Source organism: Urocampus carinirostris, chromosome 19 (assembly GCF_059441175.1).
Source record: "Urocampus carinirostris isolate Australia breed hairy pipefish chromosome 19, RoL_Ucar_1.0, whole genome shotgun sequence".
NCBI lineage: Eukaryota > Metazoa > Chordata > Actinopteri > Syngnathiformes > Syngnathidae > Urocampus > Urocampus carinirostris.
In genome coordinates, this window is record NC_142367.1 from 5,400,432 (window position 1) to 5,419,993 (window position 19,562).

The 19,562-nt window shown below is 42.2% G+C and overlaps 1 protein-coding gene across 1 annotated transcript; it reads right to left on the reverse strand.

The window, feature by feature from the left end:
- Positions 1-547: 547 nt before the first annotated feature.
- Positions 548-17,752, reverse strand: LOC148346976 (mitogen-activated protein kinase kinase kinase 14-like). Its single transcript, XM_088324241.1, has 14 exons — positions 17,677-17,752; positions 14,074-14,143; positions 12,118-12,490; positions 7,299-7,433; positions 7,106-7,235; positions 5,820-5,951; positions 5,020-5,124; positions 3,917-4,080; positions 3,550-3,700; positions 2,981-3,418; positions 2,328-2,425; positions 2,159-2,267; positions 1,991-2,091; positions 548-1,446 (listed from the first exon to the last, which is right to left on the reverse strand). The coding sequence occupies exons 1-14, from the start codon at positions 17,750-17,752 to the stop codon at positions 1,282-1,284; spliced, it is 2,247 nt and encodes a 748-aa protein (XP_088180367.1). The 3' UTR covers positions 548-1,281.
- Between the last annotated feature and the right edge of the window lie 1,810 nt (positions 17,753-19,562).

Consider the following 19,562-nt stretch of genomic DNA (forward strand, 5'->3'; position numbering starts at 1 on the left):
TTGGCTCTAAGATGGTGGTTGTCAACCCGCAGGTCAGGAGCTATTCCAAAATGTTTCCAAATTTGAAAAAAATTGGTGCAGGGATATATATTTTAACTTAATGTGGCTTCTGTAAGAGGACAAACAGGACCCTTCTCAGAACCAGTCCGCGGGGGCTACCTGGTGCCTGCCCGAATCTTGTTGAAGACCCCCGTTTTAGGGCATCACAGTTAGATTTGTCCAGTGTAAGCATGTGAAATCCTTTGAGACCTTTTTTTTTGATTACAGATTCAAATAACAATTTAAATTTTGCTGTGCTTGTCTTGATTGTGTGTCTCTTTAGTATCCATCTGCATATCTAGCTCAAATTACCTCAAGAATGTACACAGTGGTCAATCAGCGTTTGTTATCTATGACTTTAATAAACAATTTTGCTGAGAAAAAGAACGTATTAGCGTTAGCAGTGTTAGTGATTAAAGTTAACTTTTACATTGCTTGAATGCCATTGGGAGAATAGTCCTTAGGGTTTGAAAACTGTTTGAATATAATAAATTTTTCACCGCATAAATATAGTTAAATTATATGAGTTTTCAGGTTGTATCCATTTCAATAGTTAAATCATCATGTTATTTATTTGGTTAATGCCCTTTAGGACTATGTATTTGAGTGCAGTATTTACTTATGGGTTGTGTCTGGACCTTTGCCAAAACACTCTCAAATTCCAATGAGCAAGCTTACCTGCCTACATTTGAACATAAGGTCATTTCGGTAAACTTCCAGTATATACGCAAAGGCTAATCTTTCAAAACATGCCCGTGTCTTACAAAATACCAACCTGTGAGTTTCCAGATGCTTTTATGGTAGACATGCTCTTCTGAACAAGCCCTTTTTTGTTTTATTCATTTTTGTTGTACTTGGTTTTATTGTAATAAAAATACTCAACAGAACTACTCTGCTCCAGCGTCTGTGTTTGTATAAAAACAGAAGTGGATAAAGGACGTGCGAGTAGAAATGCACATTTCCTTTGGAAAAGTAGAATTGAACACGCTTAAAAGAGCTATTTTCCCCAAAACTGATCAGCAACCTGAAAAACATTTAAAGACTAGGATGCAAAATGCATCGCTAAACTTGTTACTCGCCTATTAGCTAAACTTCTTCAAACTAGACATACAAAAAAATAGATCAGTATTTTTCATTGTTAGCATGAGCCAAGGAAGTTAGCTTTTCTTCCCTTCCTGCCACATAGATAAGGCCCTCTGCCAGTTCAGTGTAAACCATCTGTCCGCTTCTGACCAACCCGGGTCATTTTCGGACTTCAAGTTTGCCGTCTCGAACTCGCCATATCCATTGTGGGCACGAATCTGGCGCATCTACGCAGCGAAGCCACAGACACGGCTCCTGGATCTCTTGCCGGAAGCACACCGATTTCCCGTCCAGCATCTCCAAGGTGAAGGCGTTCACTGACATCTGTTCGGAAAACAGAAAGTTATGAAATGTATTATCTTGTGGTGTCCACAAAGGGAGTTAAAATTGCTAGAAAATGAGAGTCCCAAAGCCCCGTCCACACCTTGCGCCGATTGGAAGAGATCGAACACGGAATTATCGCCATCTACTGTATAATTGACCCTGTGTTTTGTCTTCTTTTTAACATTATTTTGCCAAGGCAAAGGCCCGTGACCCACTGAAAACGGGTGCGTGACCCACTTTTGGGTACCGACCCACCAGTTGAAAAACACTGGTCTAGAAATATATGGCGTACATTTTACTCAACGCAGTGCTCGTTCGCAGTAGTAAATATGTGCTCGTCTTCGTGACTGCCATCTTGAATGGTCACATGATCCGAAATCATTTGACATGAACAACTCGAAGCAGAACGGACAATGGCGCACCTGAAAACAGTATCAAGTGTGCAGGGGCACAGCGCAATTGGCATTCTGCAGCCAAAGGTGTCAGCGCTAAATTGCCAATGTGGTTGGCTTTAGGTGTGCACCGGGCTTTATTGTCCCCTTACCTGCTCACTGATTCCGATGGCTACATGTCCAACTTGGACCTGCCGCCGTTCCCGAATTCTCACACACTTCCCCCTGGCATCCTCGATCCAGACATCCACACCTGATGGGTTCAATTGAACAAATTCTAAGCTGGAACCACATGCCGCCGTCGCCCTGAGTTCTATCACCTTCAAAGCGAGGTGAGGATGCCCCCAGTGCTGGCAACAAAGCATCCACGTGGCCTCCACAGGAGGAAAACACCCCTGAGCTTACATCTTCCGAAGAGCTTTCAGAATCCTGGATAAAGCGGAAAAAAAGTTGGCACTTAGTTGGATCGACTTTGACACACATGCGTACTTTTTGTGAGGCCTGTGATGAGCTGCTGAAACAGGAGGGAGGTTCCTCTCTGGGCTCGGGAGAGGGGCTCCGCAGGACAGCGTGCCTGAGCGCCACACCTAGTGACATGTGGAAACAAAGCAAAACAGTTTCAGTAGTGTATGAGTAAAAGGTTGTTTAATGCAATGTTTTTTAAATGGTATGCCATGGCACAATCATGTGATTTCCATCCCATCATGAACCTCTCACATCAGTATTTACATACTCTGTTTCCTTGGCTCTGTGCTAGTTTGTTGTCTTCCTTGTCATGTCCAAAGCACGCTTTTATCAGCGACTTGCCTGCCCTTCAAGATCACGGGTATCGCCCGACGAACTTTTGGACTGTTACCCTCACTGTTTACTGCAACACTAACCACTCGCCTACATCTTGGACCACGATTGTCGCCTGGGTACCTGATTTACTGTGTGCCGAACCCTGCCCGAATAAAAGACGACCTTTGCTGTTCTAATCAGTGTTTCTGCACTTTGCTTCCACGCCACCCCAAGTGGGTTCTTGACATGAACCTCACTGCACGTCATTGATATGCGTGTTCTTGTGCGTGTGTGTCAGTGTGTCTGTGTGTGTGTGTGTGTGTGTGTGTGCGTGCGTGCATGCGTTTTGATCGGTGTGTGACCTGAGAAATGTTGCATCTCCCGGTCCGAGCACACTTGAGGCTCCTGTGCACCGCACATCCACTGTCCTCGCCTTAAAACAGGAAAGAAATCCAGCAGCGCACGGAGGTATTGTTTCGATGACGTATCGTCATCCTCGTCATCCTCGCAGTCCCCCTCGTAGTCCTCAAAGGAGCCGTCCTCCTCCCCGATGTAAATATCCGTGTCCAAATCGGATCCCGAGTCTGAATCGGAGGCGGGCTCAACCCTAAGAGACGCAGGCGTGTCGTCCTCCTCCAGCGTGAGCGAGTTGTTGTCACCCTCTTGATCGTCCTCGTCAGCTGCCGCAGTTCTCCAGGGGCTCACCCAGCTTATAACAGGCGAATGGTCGGCGGCTCCCGTCTTGGGATTGTTAAGTTTGTCACGGGCAGTTTCCAAAGAGGCACTACTCACGCCACCAACTGCAGCCAAGACAACCACCACGGGGTCATGTTTTCTTAACAGAATTGGTTTGATGTAACTTTGATGAGGCAGGATGGATTGACACAAGCTCATAGGATATTATAGATGTTTTTTTTACTCATCCACAAACCTGCGGCAAGGGCAGTAGCTGTTTTCTTCCTGAGCTCCACAGCTGAGGCCCGCCTGTGAGGATCCTTACGCAGTCCAGATGTGAAGACTTCGAGAGTAAAGCGATCGCAGCTTGACGGCACTTCCCATAGTGGTGCTGGTTTAGTGACAATCTGATGAACAAAACAAGCAACTTGTCATGCAAGTCTACACTCTAGACTCCAAACATCACATTTGAGGGGATGGGAATATTAATTTAGAAAAGATCAGTTGGTTGATGCAGGGGTGGGCAAACCCGGTCCTCGAGGTCCGCATGTCCTGCATTTCTTTTGCCCTGTGACGCTTGTGTGTGTTTCCCAGGTTAGCGTGTGTGCAAAGCATCGTCTTACATGCAGGAGGAGTGGGGGTGCATAACGCTGAATCCATGGGTGTCGTCCATTTAGCAAGTGCAGCAGCATGCAACAGCTGCTCCAAACATCAGCCTTGGCACTCGGATGCTCGCCCCGCGCCACTTCAGGGGCCATATGGCTCTCGGTGCCGAGGAAAGATGCACCTGCATAACATGCACACACACGCTCAACTAATGTGAGAAATAGGTTAAGATGGATAAAATGCAAACAAATATTTTCTTATTTTCCTGCTCGTAGACTTTGCTCTTAAAATGTTGGTGCATAAGTGATTGAAGGAGCCAAGAAAAAAGCTGCAGGTATTAGAGAGTTCTCTATTCGAGCCCCGGTGCTGTCGAATGCTCTGTCCTCTGAGATATGATCTGCAACCTCAGTGGTTGTGTTAATCTGTAAATCTTTGTAAATCTAGGCTGAAAACACACTACTCTATTCTAGAGCTTGGGAGTGAAACGTAAGCATCACAGTAATCTGATGTTTGGTCCAAATCACAGAGGGCAAAGCTTCTACTAGAGTTTACACTCACAAGTTCACACCAGCAAACAACAATTTGGCCGTACATTTCTAGATAAACCATTTATATAAAAGATCATTAAAAAAATCGATGTTCACTGTTGAGACATTTTACGATGCAAACCCACAGAACAAACTGTAAAACCTAAAAATGCCAGCCAAACACCCAGAGCAATTTGATTGGGTGAGCGATAGGGGTGGGGGGACCGCTGCACACATAGCACACTCCCCGAGAGACATCTGTATCCTCAGTTGCAGTAATAGTTGGCATTTAAAAAAAAAAAAAACACTGCTCGCACCTTGTTTTGAAATCCATTACTTTTGACAAAAATGAGCCTCAACGATCTCAAGTAAATGCGGGCGCGAGATATATTTAAGTTGTATAGCTTTATCAGCTCAAATACCAGAGCTGTCAATTTGTATCATAAGAGCCGAAGGAGAGAAACCTCAAAAAGCATGCAAGACATCAGTCCTCAAGGACCGGGTTGCCCACCTCTGATGTAGTGAATAGGTATCGAATAAGTAGATGATTTGAAACACAGCAAATTTTGATTTTTGAAAAATTTGTATATTACCTGGAATTCCTTTGATGCTGTGATCGCTCTCATGCAGCACACGAGAGAGTCCGAAGTCACACAGGAAGCATCTGCTGAGGTCAGCTGCTAGAAGCACGTTGTCAGCTGCAAGCACACACACAAATACGATGCACTATTTTTTATTGCTCTAATATTCCAACTTAGGCCAGTATCCAAGTGCTACTTTTTAAATATTTTTGCCGATTTATCCTGGGATTATTGCTGTATTAGGCCTCTCAGATATGAGATAGAAGAATTGAGCTGACCACTAGGTTGCTGTGAATTGTCCTTGCTTGGTGCCTTACCATCTAAAAGCACTCTTGTGCACTTTATGCTGTTTGAACCAGTTAAGACCATTGATTCACACTCACTGGCACATTGGTGAGGCTGGGTCACCCCCCGGCATGGGTGGGTGGCCAGGACAATTCAACACTAAGGACTATTTTAGATAAGACAGATTTTTTCTGCATCATTCTTAAAAAGGCTCCTCAGCAGTGTATTCAATATTTCTGGCATCCAGTAAATAGTTAAACAAGAATGTGCAGTCTCCTGGTTCTAATTTCTAGTAGAGCAAGAATTTTAGATAAAATAGCCAGGGTGAGGTTCAGGCTGAACCTTAAAATATTTTATCTTATTTATCTGTTTTAAGTTTATCCTGGAGTGCCATGTCTAATCTCTTTACAGACAGCGTTTACCATGTTGTTCAATCAATGACAATAAAGACAATTTAATTCAACAGTAAAAAATTATGAACAAACATGCAATAAAACTTAATGTGAAATTCAAATCTGCTTTGCGACCTTTGACATCCAGGTGCAGAACGTTCCTGCTATGGAGGTGGCACAGTGCCCTTAGAGTTTGGTGCAGGTAGTGCAGGGCAAGATCTTGAGGAAGCCCGCCACCGTTTGCCTCGAGCAGCTGAACCAGGCCGGCTGGGAAACGAGCATCCATTAGGGGCGAACAGAAAATGCACAAAATGCATTTTAGATATCAAGTCATGGATGGCAGAGAACTTCTAATAGCTCAGCCAGGACAAAACAGAGGTCTTGAAAGTCAGAGAGGGATTAACTTTTACCAAAACAAAGATTTTAGACCTTCACACTGTGTTAAAAAATGTGGGCGTCCCTTTTTACTTTGTGCTCAAATTTATTCCACATGCAGAAGAAAAATCTTACCAATGTCGAGTTTCGTCATTTGAAGAATATAGTTTACCCATTGCTTCATGCTTTTACTGTATATCCTCTCGTTTAGATTATTGTAATTCCTCACTCTCTCGTCTTCTCCAAAATAATGTCGCCAGCTAGCAACTACTGCAAAATTCAGCAGCACGTCGGGAGGGATCAAATTACACCAGTTTCAAAATCACTGCATTGGGTCCCCGTGCGTTTCAGGATCGATTTTAAAATACTTTTACTAGTTTTGAAACGTCTTAAAGGCCTTGGGCCATCTTATCTGACTGATCTGGTTTTATGTCTGAGCCCTCGTAGCCCCCGAGGTCCTCTGGTAGTGGTCTTTTAATTGTTCCTAGGGTGAAGACCAAAATATATGGTGAGGCATAGTTCAGCCATTTTGGTCCACGCATATGGAACGGTCTGCCATAGGACATCAACTCTACGTGGACTTTTGATTTTTCTAAGAGAAGGCTCAAGAGACATTTTTTTTAATGAAACTTGAGTTTTTATTTACTCTGAGTAGTTTCATTTCTAACCTTTTACTGCAACATAATTTACTTTCAATTTTACATTCATACTGGTAGGGTTTGGTTCAGAGGCTTAACATCCTTTCCTGAGGTCAACTGCTGCCAACCTATTCAGCCTACCTCAGGTCCCTTTCCTCACATGGTTAGTAATTGTATAAGTAATTTATGTTATTATTATTATTATTATTTGATCATTTATTTATTTTGAACCATTTTGTGTTTATGTGTAGCTGGTGCTATGGGTTGTCAGTTGGGGAAAAAAGAGGAGATTTGATTGTCCTATTTTTAACTGAATGAAGACAAATTGTTGTCTGAAAAGTGCTTTATAAATACATTTTGGTTTGATACATTTTAAAGAAATGAGGGGAGTTATGGGTCGAAGCCCACCTGGTTTCAGGTCCATGAAGAGCACTACATTGGGACCCTCCCTCACGGCACCGAACAGACGAACCACTTGTGCGGACGCCGCCAAGCTCCATGATCTCACTTCCTCCTGCCGGAACCTGCTCACCGGGACCTGAATCCGGGCACAAACTCAAAGACCCGGGAAGGACACAAATGTGTAATTTACTCAACTGACCATCTTTGCAGCACAGGTGAAATGTGTTGTGCAGTCGCGGACGCAAACCACATCGCCATATGCGCCACTGTGTATGTGTCGCAAGACGTCGTACTCGTGACCCTCTCGATAGCGACCAGAAACTGGTCGGAGCTTCTACAAAACACACATGAATTACAATTACAATTATTTGTGAAGGGGTGGAAATCTCTGTGAGCTCTGCGACTGGCTGGCAACCAGTTCAGGGTGTTCTCTGCCCACTGCCGAAGATACCTGGGATGGGCTCCAGCACCCCGCGACCCTCCTGAAGATAAGCAGTGCAAACAATGGATGGATGGATATTTACAAGGTTGTGCTTAGAGACTGGCTAAAGTTATTATTATTATTATTATAAATGCTTCATAATAATAGTAAATTCTGGATTGCAAAGCCGCTCCCTTTTTTCGACATTTTGAACACTGTGGCTTACAACACAATGCGGCTAATTCTTTTCTTTTCACGAGGCAGTGGTTAGTGGGTACTTTGGACGCGCACCAGGCTTTTATTGTGGATCTCTCGAGCTGCGGTGCCTGTCGGGGCCCTGCGTCAACGCGGTATCCTTGTCCGACCCATTCGGCAGTGTGGCGCGTCTCCGAAAGCCTGCATCAAGCAGTTGGTTTAGAACTAGTACGGACCAGTGAATCTTACTGTTTAACCAAAAAAAAGATCCCGATTTCTGCCAAGTTCTTCAAATGTCAAAGTGAAAAAAATTCAATGAAGCATGGGAAAACGGGGCAAGTGACTATAACTCCCTTGGTAACCAAATGCCTTGTCATGTAGTTAATTAAGCGCATGAATAGATGAACGAGCTTCCCACACTCCCTTAGGAGTAAGGTTGCAATCTTGGCAGAATTAGTGGGAATATTTCTAAGAAAAGAAACACATTGTGCCGCGAATAAGACACTTGTTAGCAGACTTTTTTCCGCAGCTGTAAACCTCAATCAACTAGCGCAGTAGTCAGTATTAATTAAATTGTCACTTACATATAGGCAGGAGTGTGACTAAAAGAAAAAACCTGACTCAATGCACTGTACTAAAATTCAGTACTAAAGCCTGCACACTTACTCAAGCATTTATAGATACAGGTTTTTTTTTCCGCACTCATTTGTATATGTAAACGGCGATATTGACTGCTACACTAGCTGAGTGTTGATTGTTAGCTGCGGACACGGACCGCAAACGAGGGTCTTAATCGCGGCACAATGTGTTACTTCTAAGATATTTTTCTTCAAATGTAAGACGTGAATGAGTTCCTTTTTATGCCTGTTTAAGCCCCATTTTTGGCTGCTCACAGTTTGTTGCACCATTACTGCATTTAACTGTGACACAATGCCAAGGCATTCTCCACCAAAAGTACCAAATTTTGGCTTTAAACACTCGTAACTTCTTCAACGAATTAACACGTGATTGGCTAGCTCGGTTGCTGGAGTTCCTCTGATGAGGTCACCTCTCAGGATGACAAAGCCAAGCCATGTTGTATTCAAAATGTACTCTCTCGGAAAATAATTGGAATACACAGATGAAATATACATTGATTTTATGCAAAAAACATCTACATTTTCCCCACATTTTGCATGTTAAACCCTTATGTTGTGCTATGGTCTCCAGTAATCCGTTTCAAGGTTATAAAACATCATAACTGATGTGTCTCAGGGCCCATAAAATTAAATAGGAATATATCTACTCATTTCTTTTTGGTGGTCAGGACCAGTGTTGGGAATACCACCGGTATAAATAATGCCGTTACGTATTAGCGTTATTTTCTTAGTAATCTAACTACTGTATTTTGTGCACTTTAAGGCGCCCCGGGTTATAAGGCACATCCCCCCAAAATAGTTTTTTTGTCATATATTTTCCATACATAAGGCGCACCGGACTATAAGGCGCTACAGTGGGAACATCAAAAAAACAGTCAGATAGTAGAGTCAAAATTATTAACCCCTTAACATTCCGAGAGCTAGCAAAGAAGTAAATACGTGTCACAGACACGTACGGACACGGTGTCTCTACGATGTCACCAATAACTCAAATGCGGCATTCTACATATCATTAGGAAAGTTAAACTCCTGGGATTCAAGAAATGCCAACCAATTCTCAGTTTCTATTTTCTTTCTTGCTGGTGACTGTATGGACAGCAAAGTAAGAATTTCATTGTGCAGAGAAATGTGTTCTTTTTACTCTGCATATGACAATAAACACTTTAAATCGAATTGAATTGAATTAAAAAATAGACTCATCACTGGAACATCAAGATCAGTCTAAAACAAGATACCTGGAAAATATAAAGCCGGGTAGCTCACCAAAGTCGTCTTGCAGCCTTCACATTCAATAGTAATACGCAACCATGGTCCTCTCACATCTGTGAGTGTAGTAAATCCTACCTTGTAAAATATTTACATACTCCAAAACACGCAATAATGCCGACAAATGAAAGAAAAAAATCAGCCAAGATGCATCTCTGCATCGATGGACATTGCTTGTTGCCAGCTGTCTGTTTAACCCCGTAATTCCTGTTTACAAATACAGACTATTAAAAAATGTTTTCTCCAGGCCGTAGAGCAACCTAACTTGTGATTCACATCTTTTTCGACCAATTGCACGCTTTGTTTTACCCCGTTTTAGCATGAGCGTGTAAATGCTAAAAAGGACCTGCCTCCTTTACCTCCGAATAAATTTAGCCAATAGTGACCGATTCAAATGATGATTGACACATTGGTTGGGAAATGAAACATCGATATATGTATCCCAGCATAAACGGCGGACTACTTCTGCGGGGGAAGATCAAGTCGGCGGCTGCTCGCCTTAGTTGCGAGACCTTGCGACTCAATATTGATACATATATAAGGCGCATGGTCAGCGTTTGAAAAAAAATAGAGGCTTTTAGATGCGCTTTATAGTGTGGAAAATACAATAATTATTTTCCTGCTGTTACAATGCGGTTATCGTTACGATGGTTGAAAGCAGTCCGTTAGGTCCATTTGTGCGTTTTTAGATACGTTTTCATGCATACATTTACGTACGTTTTTGTGTTTTGATGTGCATTTTGAGTGTTTACGTACCTTTTTTTTGCATGTTCATGTACGTTTTGTGTGTGTTTACATGAATTTTTGTGTGTATTTGGGGGTGTTTCGGGGCATTTTCACGTACGTTTTTGTGTGTGTTTATGTAAAAGTGATACTGAAGTGGACAGCTGGCTCAGCTGTTCAACAACTCAAAAATATGCTGAAGCACCGTGACATCCTCAGAACGCCATGCACAGGAAGATAGTACTGCGGGACTTTCCACACCTACTAATGGACGAAGGCAGGACCCAAGGACTGAAGAACCATGATCCAGGAGGGTGTACAAAGCCTGGAGGAAGAAGGCCGAAGGGCGAAACCTAGGACCCAAGAGGAAGACCACATAGGGATATCTATATAGATTGTACCGTTCCGCATCTCTTTCCTGCTAAAATTGGTGTATGACACATTGCCGACACCATCAAACTTGTACAATAGTGGGGCTTAAGGGAAATTTGGAGAAAAGGGTACCTCTCACCCAAGGAAGATACAGGTGGTGCCAAGATAAGAGGATTATGACCCTTGCTTACACCTTGGAGTAGGAGCGATTGAAGAAACAGCTAAAACATTGAAAAACAACGCCATGTATAGATTTTGTTGGAGAAGGACAAAAGCTATCAACCACCACAACAACGAGAAGCAACCTGCTACCATAGGCCCGCTCATCGGAAATGAAGGTAAACTTCGGGGACAGAATGAAATTCTACTGATTGTCCAGACGACCCTAAGGCCAGATGTAGGAATTTTGGTCTGAAGAGGCAAAGAAGATCATCCTTATAGAACTGATAGTCCTATGGAAAGAGGGTTGTGAGGAGGCGTCTGAAAGAGAGACCGCCAAATATCAGGACCTCTTGCATGACTGCAGGGGAAAAGGATGACAGGTTTGGTCGGTTTTAGAGCATTCCCCGCCCAGTCAGTGTGGAGGATGCTCACAGCTGTAGGAGTGACAGGGAGAGAGAGTAAAATAGCAGCGGATGCAGGAGGCAGCAGAAAGTGCCTCTTGCTGGTTATGGAGAAGTAGGGAGGAGCTTAGCTGGAAGCCAGGAGAAGGAGATGGAGAGTGATTTGGCTAGCCCGCCAACGGGAGGATGTGGTGGTTCAGTGTCAAAACATCTGATGATTTTGCTTTCCACCTGATGACATCAAATCCTCCTAGCCAAAGCTACATTCACCAAAAGTGAATAAAATATAGGCATCTTGAGATACAATCCAAGTTGCATTTTGAAAGTAGTAGTGAGCAACTATAACTAATAACTTTTTTAAAGTAACATGACCAACACTGGTCAGGACTGAGTTAGACGCCAGGTCAAAAATTAGCCCCTAGCAACGATTTTTGTGCCAAATCTTAACACAACGTGAGGGTTGAGAATTTGGGATTACCTTTAAAGGGACAGTATGTCATATTTAGTGCCTCCTAGTGGTACAAAAGATCTCTCATTGAGTAAAAACACCCACAATGATTTGAATACTAGGCAAAATACATGAACACATGAATACATGAATAATCATACCAATCGTATTAAAAAAAAATAATAGGTCGATAAATTTGTATTTCTTTTACATAAATGGAATCCGCGCCTAGTAATCCACCACGTCTGTCTGGTGTCTTTCTGCTCGCTGTGGCACTGGTTCTTGTTTCGCATTAGACAACATTACTATCTAGTGGTCACATATTACACACTGGGTTTGTATTGCTGCAATGTTTATGCGTGCGCTGTTGGGCGTCTGCGTTTTAAACTGACCTTGTGTAAGAGGAAGCCGACGCTGTCCTGTGTGTTTTCCTTGGAATCCAGCAGGTGGCGGACGCCAAGGTGTTTGAGAGTTCGGCAAAGTGAAATTACTTTTCCTGGCTCTTTGTGAGACAACAGAGGAGACGAAGAGCAGGAGGAGGAGGAAGAAGAGCTTGAAGCGATGGATGCCCGGGCATCGAGACTGGATGGCCAGAGTGACCAATCACTTTCTTGGAACTGGTCGTCGAGGTGCGAGTCTTTAAATTGAGGGGGCGGGGTTAAGATGTCACAGTGTGATGGTATTACTCCCCCTGCTGAAGGGCAGCTTCGGCTGTCTTGGACTCGTTCTGATGGTGCTGGGGAACGTACTTGCTTGGCTTCCTCCCTGCACACATATGAGAGTAGAAAAGGTTACCGTTTGCTGGCCAAATAGATAGATCCTAATCACGTGTTCTCAGTGGTAAGCCATTAGCTGGCCTGACAAATATGGTAATCATGTGATAAAATTTTGTCCATTTATACTTTTTAAATAATTCAAAATTGTCTGTCAGCTTTCTTTCATTGATCTTCCTCTGGTTGCGAAGCTCCCAGATGTGTACTTTCATGTTTAACCCTTAACCAATCGAATTTAACCCATTACTTGTAGCCAGTGTGGGAAATTTACAAAGATGCCTTCACAATTACTTCTGCAGGCCCCGGGGTATAAAATAGGTGACGATGAAACTGTTGGTTTAGCCTATAGGATTTTTATTTGGTGAAGCAAGGGCCTTCTAGAAGGCCTACGGAAACGTCAGCAGTTACACTAACTATGACTGGCTAGGGGGCAGTAACAAAAAGTATGACAAAAGGTTTACAAAAATATGCCCGTGTCGGCGCTCCTCTCAAACAGATATTTTCATCCCTAAATTAACAGGCCTGAGTTTCTGCATTAGTATTGATGGCGACGGATAAGAACTTCTTGGTGGACCTGAAAAGCACGGATGTTTTGCATAACAGAGGAATTGGAATCTTCTTGAGGAAAGAAGGATGGATTTTGTGCACGAATAAATTTCTGGGTGTGTAAAATATGCTATACAGAAGAGATCCCTCAGTTTTGAGGGTAATGGGGACCAGAACCACACACAATAAGTGACAATCTGCGAACTAGTGCTGTAATTTTTTTTCTGGGTGGGCGGCTATAATTACAGCGGACTTACCTACTTACAGACTGAAAATGAGAGGGAGAGAGAGAGAGAGAGAAAAAGAGAAAGAGAGAGAGAGAGCATGACCTGTTTCCTGTATCGATACCCGATCCAAGCTCCGCTCTGCTGTCCCGGCTACCCGTATTCTGCCCAATTCCGTTTCCTGTATCGATCCCCAATCCAACCACCTTTCTCCTGTTCTGGCTACCCGTATCCTGCCAGATTCAGTTTCCTGTATCGAGCCCGGATCCCTGGCTTCCCGCTCATCTTGGCCACCCGACTTGTTCTGATCTGCCACCACACTCCGTTCTCCCGTCCCGGCTGCTCAACTTGTTCCGATCTCCAACCACGCTTCGTCCGCGAGGGCTTTCCGCTCTTCCTGCCCAGCGAGCACCAGATGGCTGGCTTTTCCTCTCGCCCTGATTTCCCCGATCCCTTAATAAAGCATTGTGTGAAACGTTACGCATTTAGGTCCCCTGCTTGTACCGGTCGTGACGCAAGGATAACTGAAGTGTGAAGTATCGATGTTTTTTTTTTTACATTCCTAAATAATTGCAATTTTATGAAGTTATTACTAATGTTTTTTATATGTGTTGCAGCTGCAATAAATGATTTATAGCCATAATTTCGTTATTGAGGGTTCGATTGAATTTAACCTAACCCTACTGAAGGCCTAGGTGTGTTATGCACGGCCCACTGAGTTTTAGTATGTGATATATATATAGGATGGGCTGTCAGAACCTACTGCTGGCCTTCATTCTAGTGGCACAATTGCCATTCTACTTACCTACACGAGCGGAGAAGCCAGGAGTCACAACGGCGGACATGTGTAGGGCTGAATTCCTGCAAGTGTTCACCTAAAAACCAAACAGTAACGCTCTTACTTAACCAGAGCTGCCATTGAAAATCATATTTCCGAATGGATAAAAAGAATGTTCAGTTTTTACTTAGTAGCACTTCAGTGTTAAAATACTGTAAAATGTCAATGCAAACATAGCATGGGTGGGCAAACCTTTTGACTCATGGGGCACTTAAACATTTGGTTAAAAAATTTGGCAAAGGGGCCAAAACAAAATATTGATTTTATTTTCTTAAATATTTTTTGCATTCCGGTCAGGCAAAATTCAAAAAAATGACAAAAAAATTGAGATACATCTTTTTAAAGTAGCAATATGCATTCATAAATAAACAAACATGCCTTTCTTTTTTTTCTATAAACTATTTTGTCAAATTGGTTTTGAAACACTCAGAATTGAAGCAAAGTATCAATTGTTTCCATTGTTTCATGCCTTAAATGATGATATGCAAGCAATACACTCAAAATGTAATACAGTAGTTTAGTCTGTATAAATGCACTTGCACTTTGATAGTCTCAGAGATCTGTTTAAAGTGCAGAGAGCATCGTGAAGAACGAGGAACAGACCCGGCAGGTCCAAGATACTGTTGTGGAGAAGTTTAAAGCTGGATTTGGATACAAAAAGATTTCACAAGCTTTAAACATCCCAAGGAGCACTGTGCAGTAATATTGAAATGGAGGGAGTCTATGACCACTGCAAATCTACCAAGATCGGGTCATCCCCCTAAACTTTCAGCTCATACAAGGAGAAAACTGATCAGAGATGCAGCCTAGAGGCCCATGATCACTCCGGATGAACTGCAGAGGTCTGCAGCTGAGGTGGGAGAATCTGTCCATAGGACAACAATCAGTCGTATACTGCACAAATCTGGCCTTTATGTAAGAGTGGCAAGAAGGAAGCCATTTCTTAAAGATATCCATAGAAAGTGTCCTTTAAAGTTTGCCACAAGCCACCTGGGAGACACACCAAACATGTGGAAGAAGGTGCTCTGGTCAGATGAGACCAAAATCGAACTTTTTGGCAACAATGTGAGACGTTATTTTGGGCGTAAAAGTAGCACAGCTCATCACCCTCAACACACCATCTCCACAGTCAAACATGGTGGTGGCAGCATCATGGTTTGGGCCTGCTTTTCTTCAGCAGGGACAGGGAAGATGGTTAAAATTGATGGGAAGATGGATGGAGCTAAATACAGGACCATTCTGGAAGAAAACCTGATGGAGTCCGCAAAAGACCTGCGACTGGGACGGAGATTTGTCTTCCAACAAAACAATGATCCAAAACATAAAGCAAAAGCCACAATGGAATGGTTTACCAAAAACATATCAAGGTGTTGGAATGGCCAAGTCAAAGTCCAGACCTCAATCCAAAATCTGTGGAAAGAACTGAAAACTGCTGTTCACAAACGCTTTCCAGCCAACCTCACTGAGCTCTAGCTGTTTTGCAAGGAGGAATGGGCAAAAACATCAGTTTCTAAATGTACAAAACTGTTGGAGACATACCCGAGCAGCTTGCAGCTGTAATCGCAGCAAAAGGTGGCCCTACAAAGAATTGACTCAATGAGTCTGAATAATTTTGCACACCCACTTTTTTGTTTTTTATTTGTTAAAAAAGTTTCAAAAATCAAATAAAGTGTGTTCCACTTCATGATTGTGTCCCACTTATTGTTGATTCTTCACAAGAAATTACAGTTTTATATCTTTATGTTTGAAGTCTGTGGCAAAAGGTCACAAAGTTCAAGGGGGCCAAATAGTTTCACAAGCCACTGTATATGGCAGTTAATTCTAGTGTCACAGATCTTAACAACTAATGCTATTACCGTGGACATGATTGCTAGCTGCTAATGCTAGTTTCTTTGAATCAATTCCTAATGTTGGTAAACATTATAATGATAATTATCAGACATGGGACCAAGTCACACATGTGCAAGTCTCAAGTAAGTCTCAAGTCTTCACCTTCAAGTCCCAAGTAAGTCCCAAGTATTTTTTTCTTGGGCAAGTCAAGTCACAAGTCAAGTCCCGAGTCTTAGATTGCCAAGTCCAAGTCAAGTCACAAGTCATAAAAACAGCGACTCGAGTCGACTCGAGTCCAAGTCACTAAGTCTCAAGTCCCCATGTCTGATAATTATAATGAAAAATATCAAGTGAAGCAGAATGTAGTTAGTTATTTGAATGTTGGACACACTTGGAATAAGAGTGGCACCAAAGCAACACATTTTTATTCATAATCCTTTTTTATTTTACATTTTTGTTTGGCAGGCTAGATAAAAAAGCCTGACCCTGCAGGCTGTAGTTGGTGTCACCCCTGATACACTATAAAGTCACATACCTGTCAACCTGTACGTTTTTGCCGTATAAAGTACGTTTATTATGAATTTTAAGACGTGTACGACGTACGAGAAAATCTGTACGGAAAAACGCAAATTTGTCAATTATGGGTACCATCCGTTATACACCGACTATCAAGAAACGGCAAATCAATCAAGTCAAACTAGTTTGCCGCGGAAGCCTCTATCTCGGTATTGTTTTTTTCTTGCAAACGAAGCCAGCGGTTTGATGTAGTGAAAGGAAGTCTGTCTCTTTTTAGAGAACCGGCTTTTTCGGCTCAACTCATTAAAGAGAGCCGGCTCTCAAACGGCTCACTTGCTTTGATGCATTATATTACGAATTATTATGTTGTATAAAGAAGTTAAGAAAAAAAAGGAAGTATAAAATAAGAAAATGAAAAAAACAGGTTTGTGGTTATCCCTTTAATCAGTATATCACCAACAATAATTTAATGCAGAAAATGAATTCATAATTTGAATAAGAAAATGCATTATTCTACTTAATTATATTTGCATGTATTTTTTCCTTCTACAGTGAACGTCCAAGCTACTTCATTATTGAACTTTTTTTATAATAAACCTCATTCACGTCGAGCAACTCAGGATCTCACAACAAGATGTTAATTAACAATATATTTGATATAACGAAACACATGTACAATATAACATGTTAAACTATATGAGTAAACACGTCTGAGAAAAAAAAATATGGTGTAAGATTATTTGTATTTTGTAAGGGAAAATACGACAGTTCGTAAGGGCATGGAGCCGCGGTGGTTGACAGGTATGTAGTCATAATACTACCAGTTTTCAAGTTGTATCTGTTTGACTGTTTAAATCATCACATTATTCATTTGGTAATAGTTAATACGTTTCATAATAACTTTTGTATTTAACAGAAGCATTTACTTTTGAATTGTGTCTGGACCTTTTCCAGAACACTCTCAAATGCCTTTGAGTCTGTTGTTTTTCAGCCCACAATTAGTTCACTTTGAAAATTTCCACTTTACTCAGTGGGTCATCTTTCCAACCATACCCGTTTCTTATAAAATACTGGCCCAGAATTTAAGATAAAATAATCAATGATACTATTAATTGAAACTTATTCATGTTTTTCAGTAGCGCACCCAACGCTGGTCTTTAGTCATCATTCGCAGTGAATCAATGAAGTGGTCATGGTGTGCCTATGTGTGTAACAGTTTCTTACTCTCAGCCTGCGCCACAACAGATAGGCGCAACATTTCCCCAGCGTCCTCCAGCGTTTTAGCAGTTCCCAGCATCATTTCCCAACCAGGAGGGAAGTTTTTCTACTTGCTGCTACCGCCCGTGTCCAGAACTTGGACTGAGGTCCAGCATGAGGCCCAATGTTGACTTCCTGCCGTGTGAAAGAGAAGGGAGTGACATCATCATCAGGAACAAGTTCGGCCCAAAATAGACATATGGGTTTTAGCGCTAGCGTGCAGCTGTCCAACTTTGTCCTTGAGTGTCGGCATTGAGCTAAAGACTGAGCAACCAATCATTCACTCTGGTCCTGGTCTTAAAGGGACAACGTGCATTGTTCAAGAACCTTCTAGTGCAGTGGTTCTCAATCGGTGTGGCATGAGGACTGAAGACGAAAGGACAATTCCGATGTCTAGCCGCGTGTTCTTTTCCGGGACCAGACCAAGTATTTGGACTTTGAGAAAATAGAGCTGGAGAGAAGCAATGCAGTTGAGGACATTTATTACAAAGTTTCAAAATACAGTGGAACCTCGGTTCTCGACCATAATCCGTTCCAGAACCCTGTTCGAAAACCGATTTGTTCGATCACCGAAATAATTAAAAATAATGTAAATCGTTTTAATCTGTTCCAACACCCTGAATGTTTAACGTAAACATTAAGCTAACCCAGGCTAATCGTACGTCCGCATTATCGTAATCTTCCGTACGAAAGATTCCCCTAACATGAACGTGTAAAAATAAAAATAAAGTAGAAAGAAAAGAATTACGAATAGGATTTCTTACCTTTGTGGTAGTCAACAGAAGGCGCAGGTGGACGGTGGTGCTATTATTTCTTTCTTAAATGCAATAGTTGTATGCACTACTTTTCTTTTTTCACCTGTAGCAACTTTGCTGCTTGCAATGACTTTCTTCGGAGGCATAATTAGGGGCTAAAACACTTCGTACACCTATATTAAAAGAGAAAGCAAAACAAAGCACGTCCGCACGCGATAACAGTTGGTCACGAAATGAGCGATCTACACCCGTACGCCGCTCAGCATCGCATCCTAGCATACCAGTCACGCGTTACCGCCGTTCGAACTCCGATTTTTTGACCAAACAGCGAAGCAAGAATTTCTCAAAATTTTTGGTCGGACTCCGAATTGTTCGAACTGAGAGGCGTTCGAAAACCGAGGTTCCACTGTAAAGTAAAAAACCAGACTGCACTCTGGACCAATCGATGGAGAACCGTCTCCCAAGAAAGGCATCGAAATTTGTCAACCACAGTTTAAATAGGAAAGGGGTGTGGATTTGCAAAATGGAACAGAGAACTTTAACAGGCAAAGAAATTAACTCACATCTTATTCAAGAGCCCCTTGTTAAGACTGGTCTCAGCTGTATTTTGAAGGTTGTATGATAACAAAAGGGCCGACTCATCGGAAGAGCATTACTGGGAAAGTACTGATATAAAAGGATACAGCAAGTAAATACTGTACTGCATTCAAATATGAGGATGAACATAAATGCATTAATAACAACTAAATGAGTAATGTTACTTTTGAAGTAATGTGATGATTAAATGATAAACTTAATATAGCTGGAAAACTATGGTGACAACATACTCAGTGGCCTATTTTAATAATCTAACAGGACCGACCCTTCCACCCTTTTTACAAGCTCCAAGCCAAATCAAGAAAAAAAAATCCAGTTTTCAAGTGCATTTTTGTTGCTCTTCTGTTCACCAAAAAGTGAACTGCACTCTTGTGGCCGCAATCCATTACCCCCGATTTTTTATTGCTTCGAGCAGGGACCAACAGAGTGCACTTTTCCCAGTGCTGGCAGCTCTTTTTTTGCCGTTACTTTATTTCCTTCTAAAACGAACTACCCTTGTCC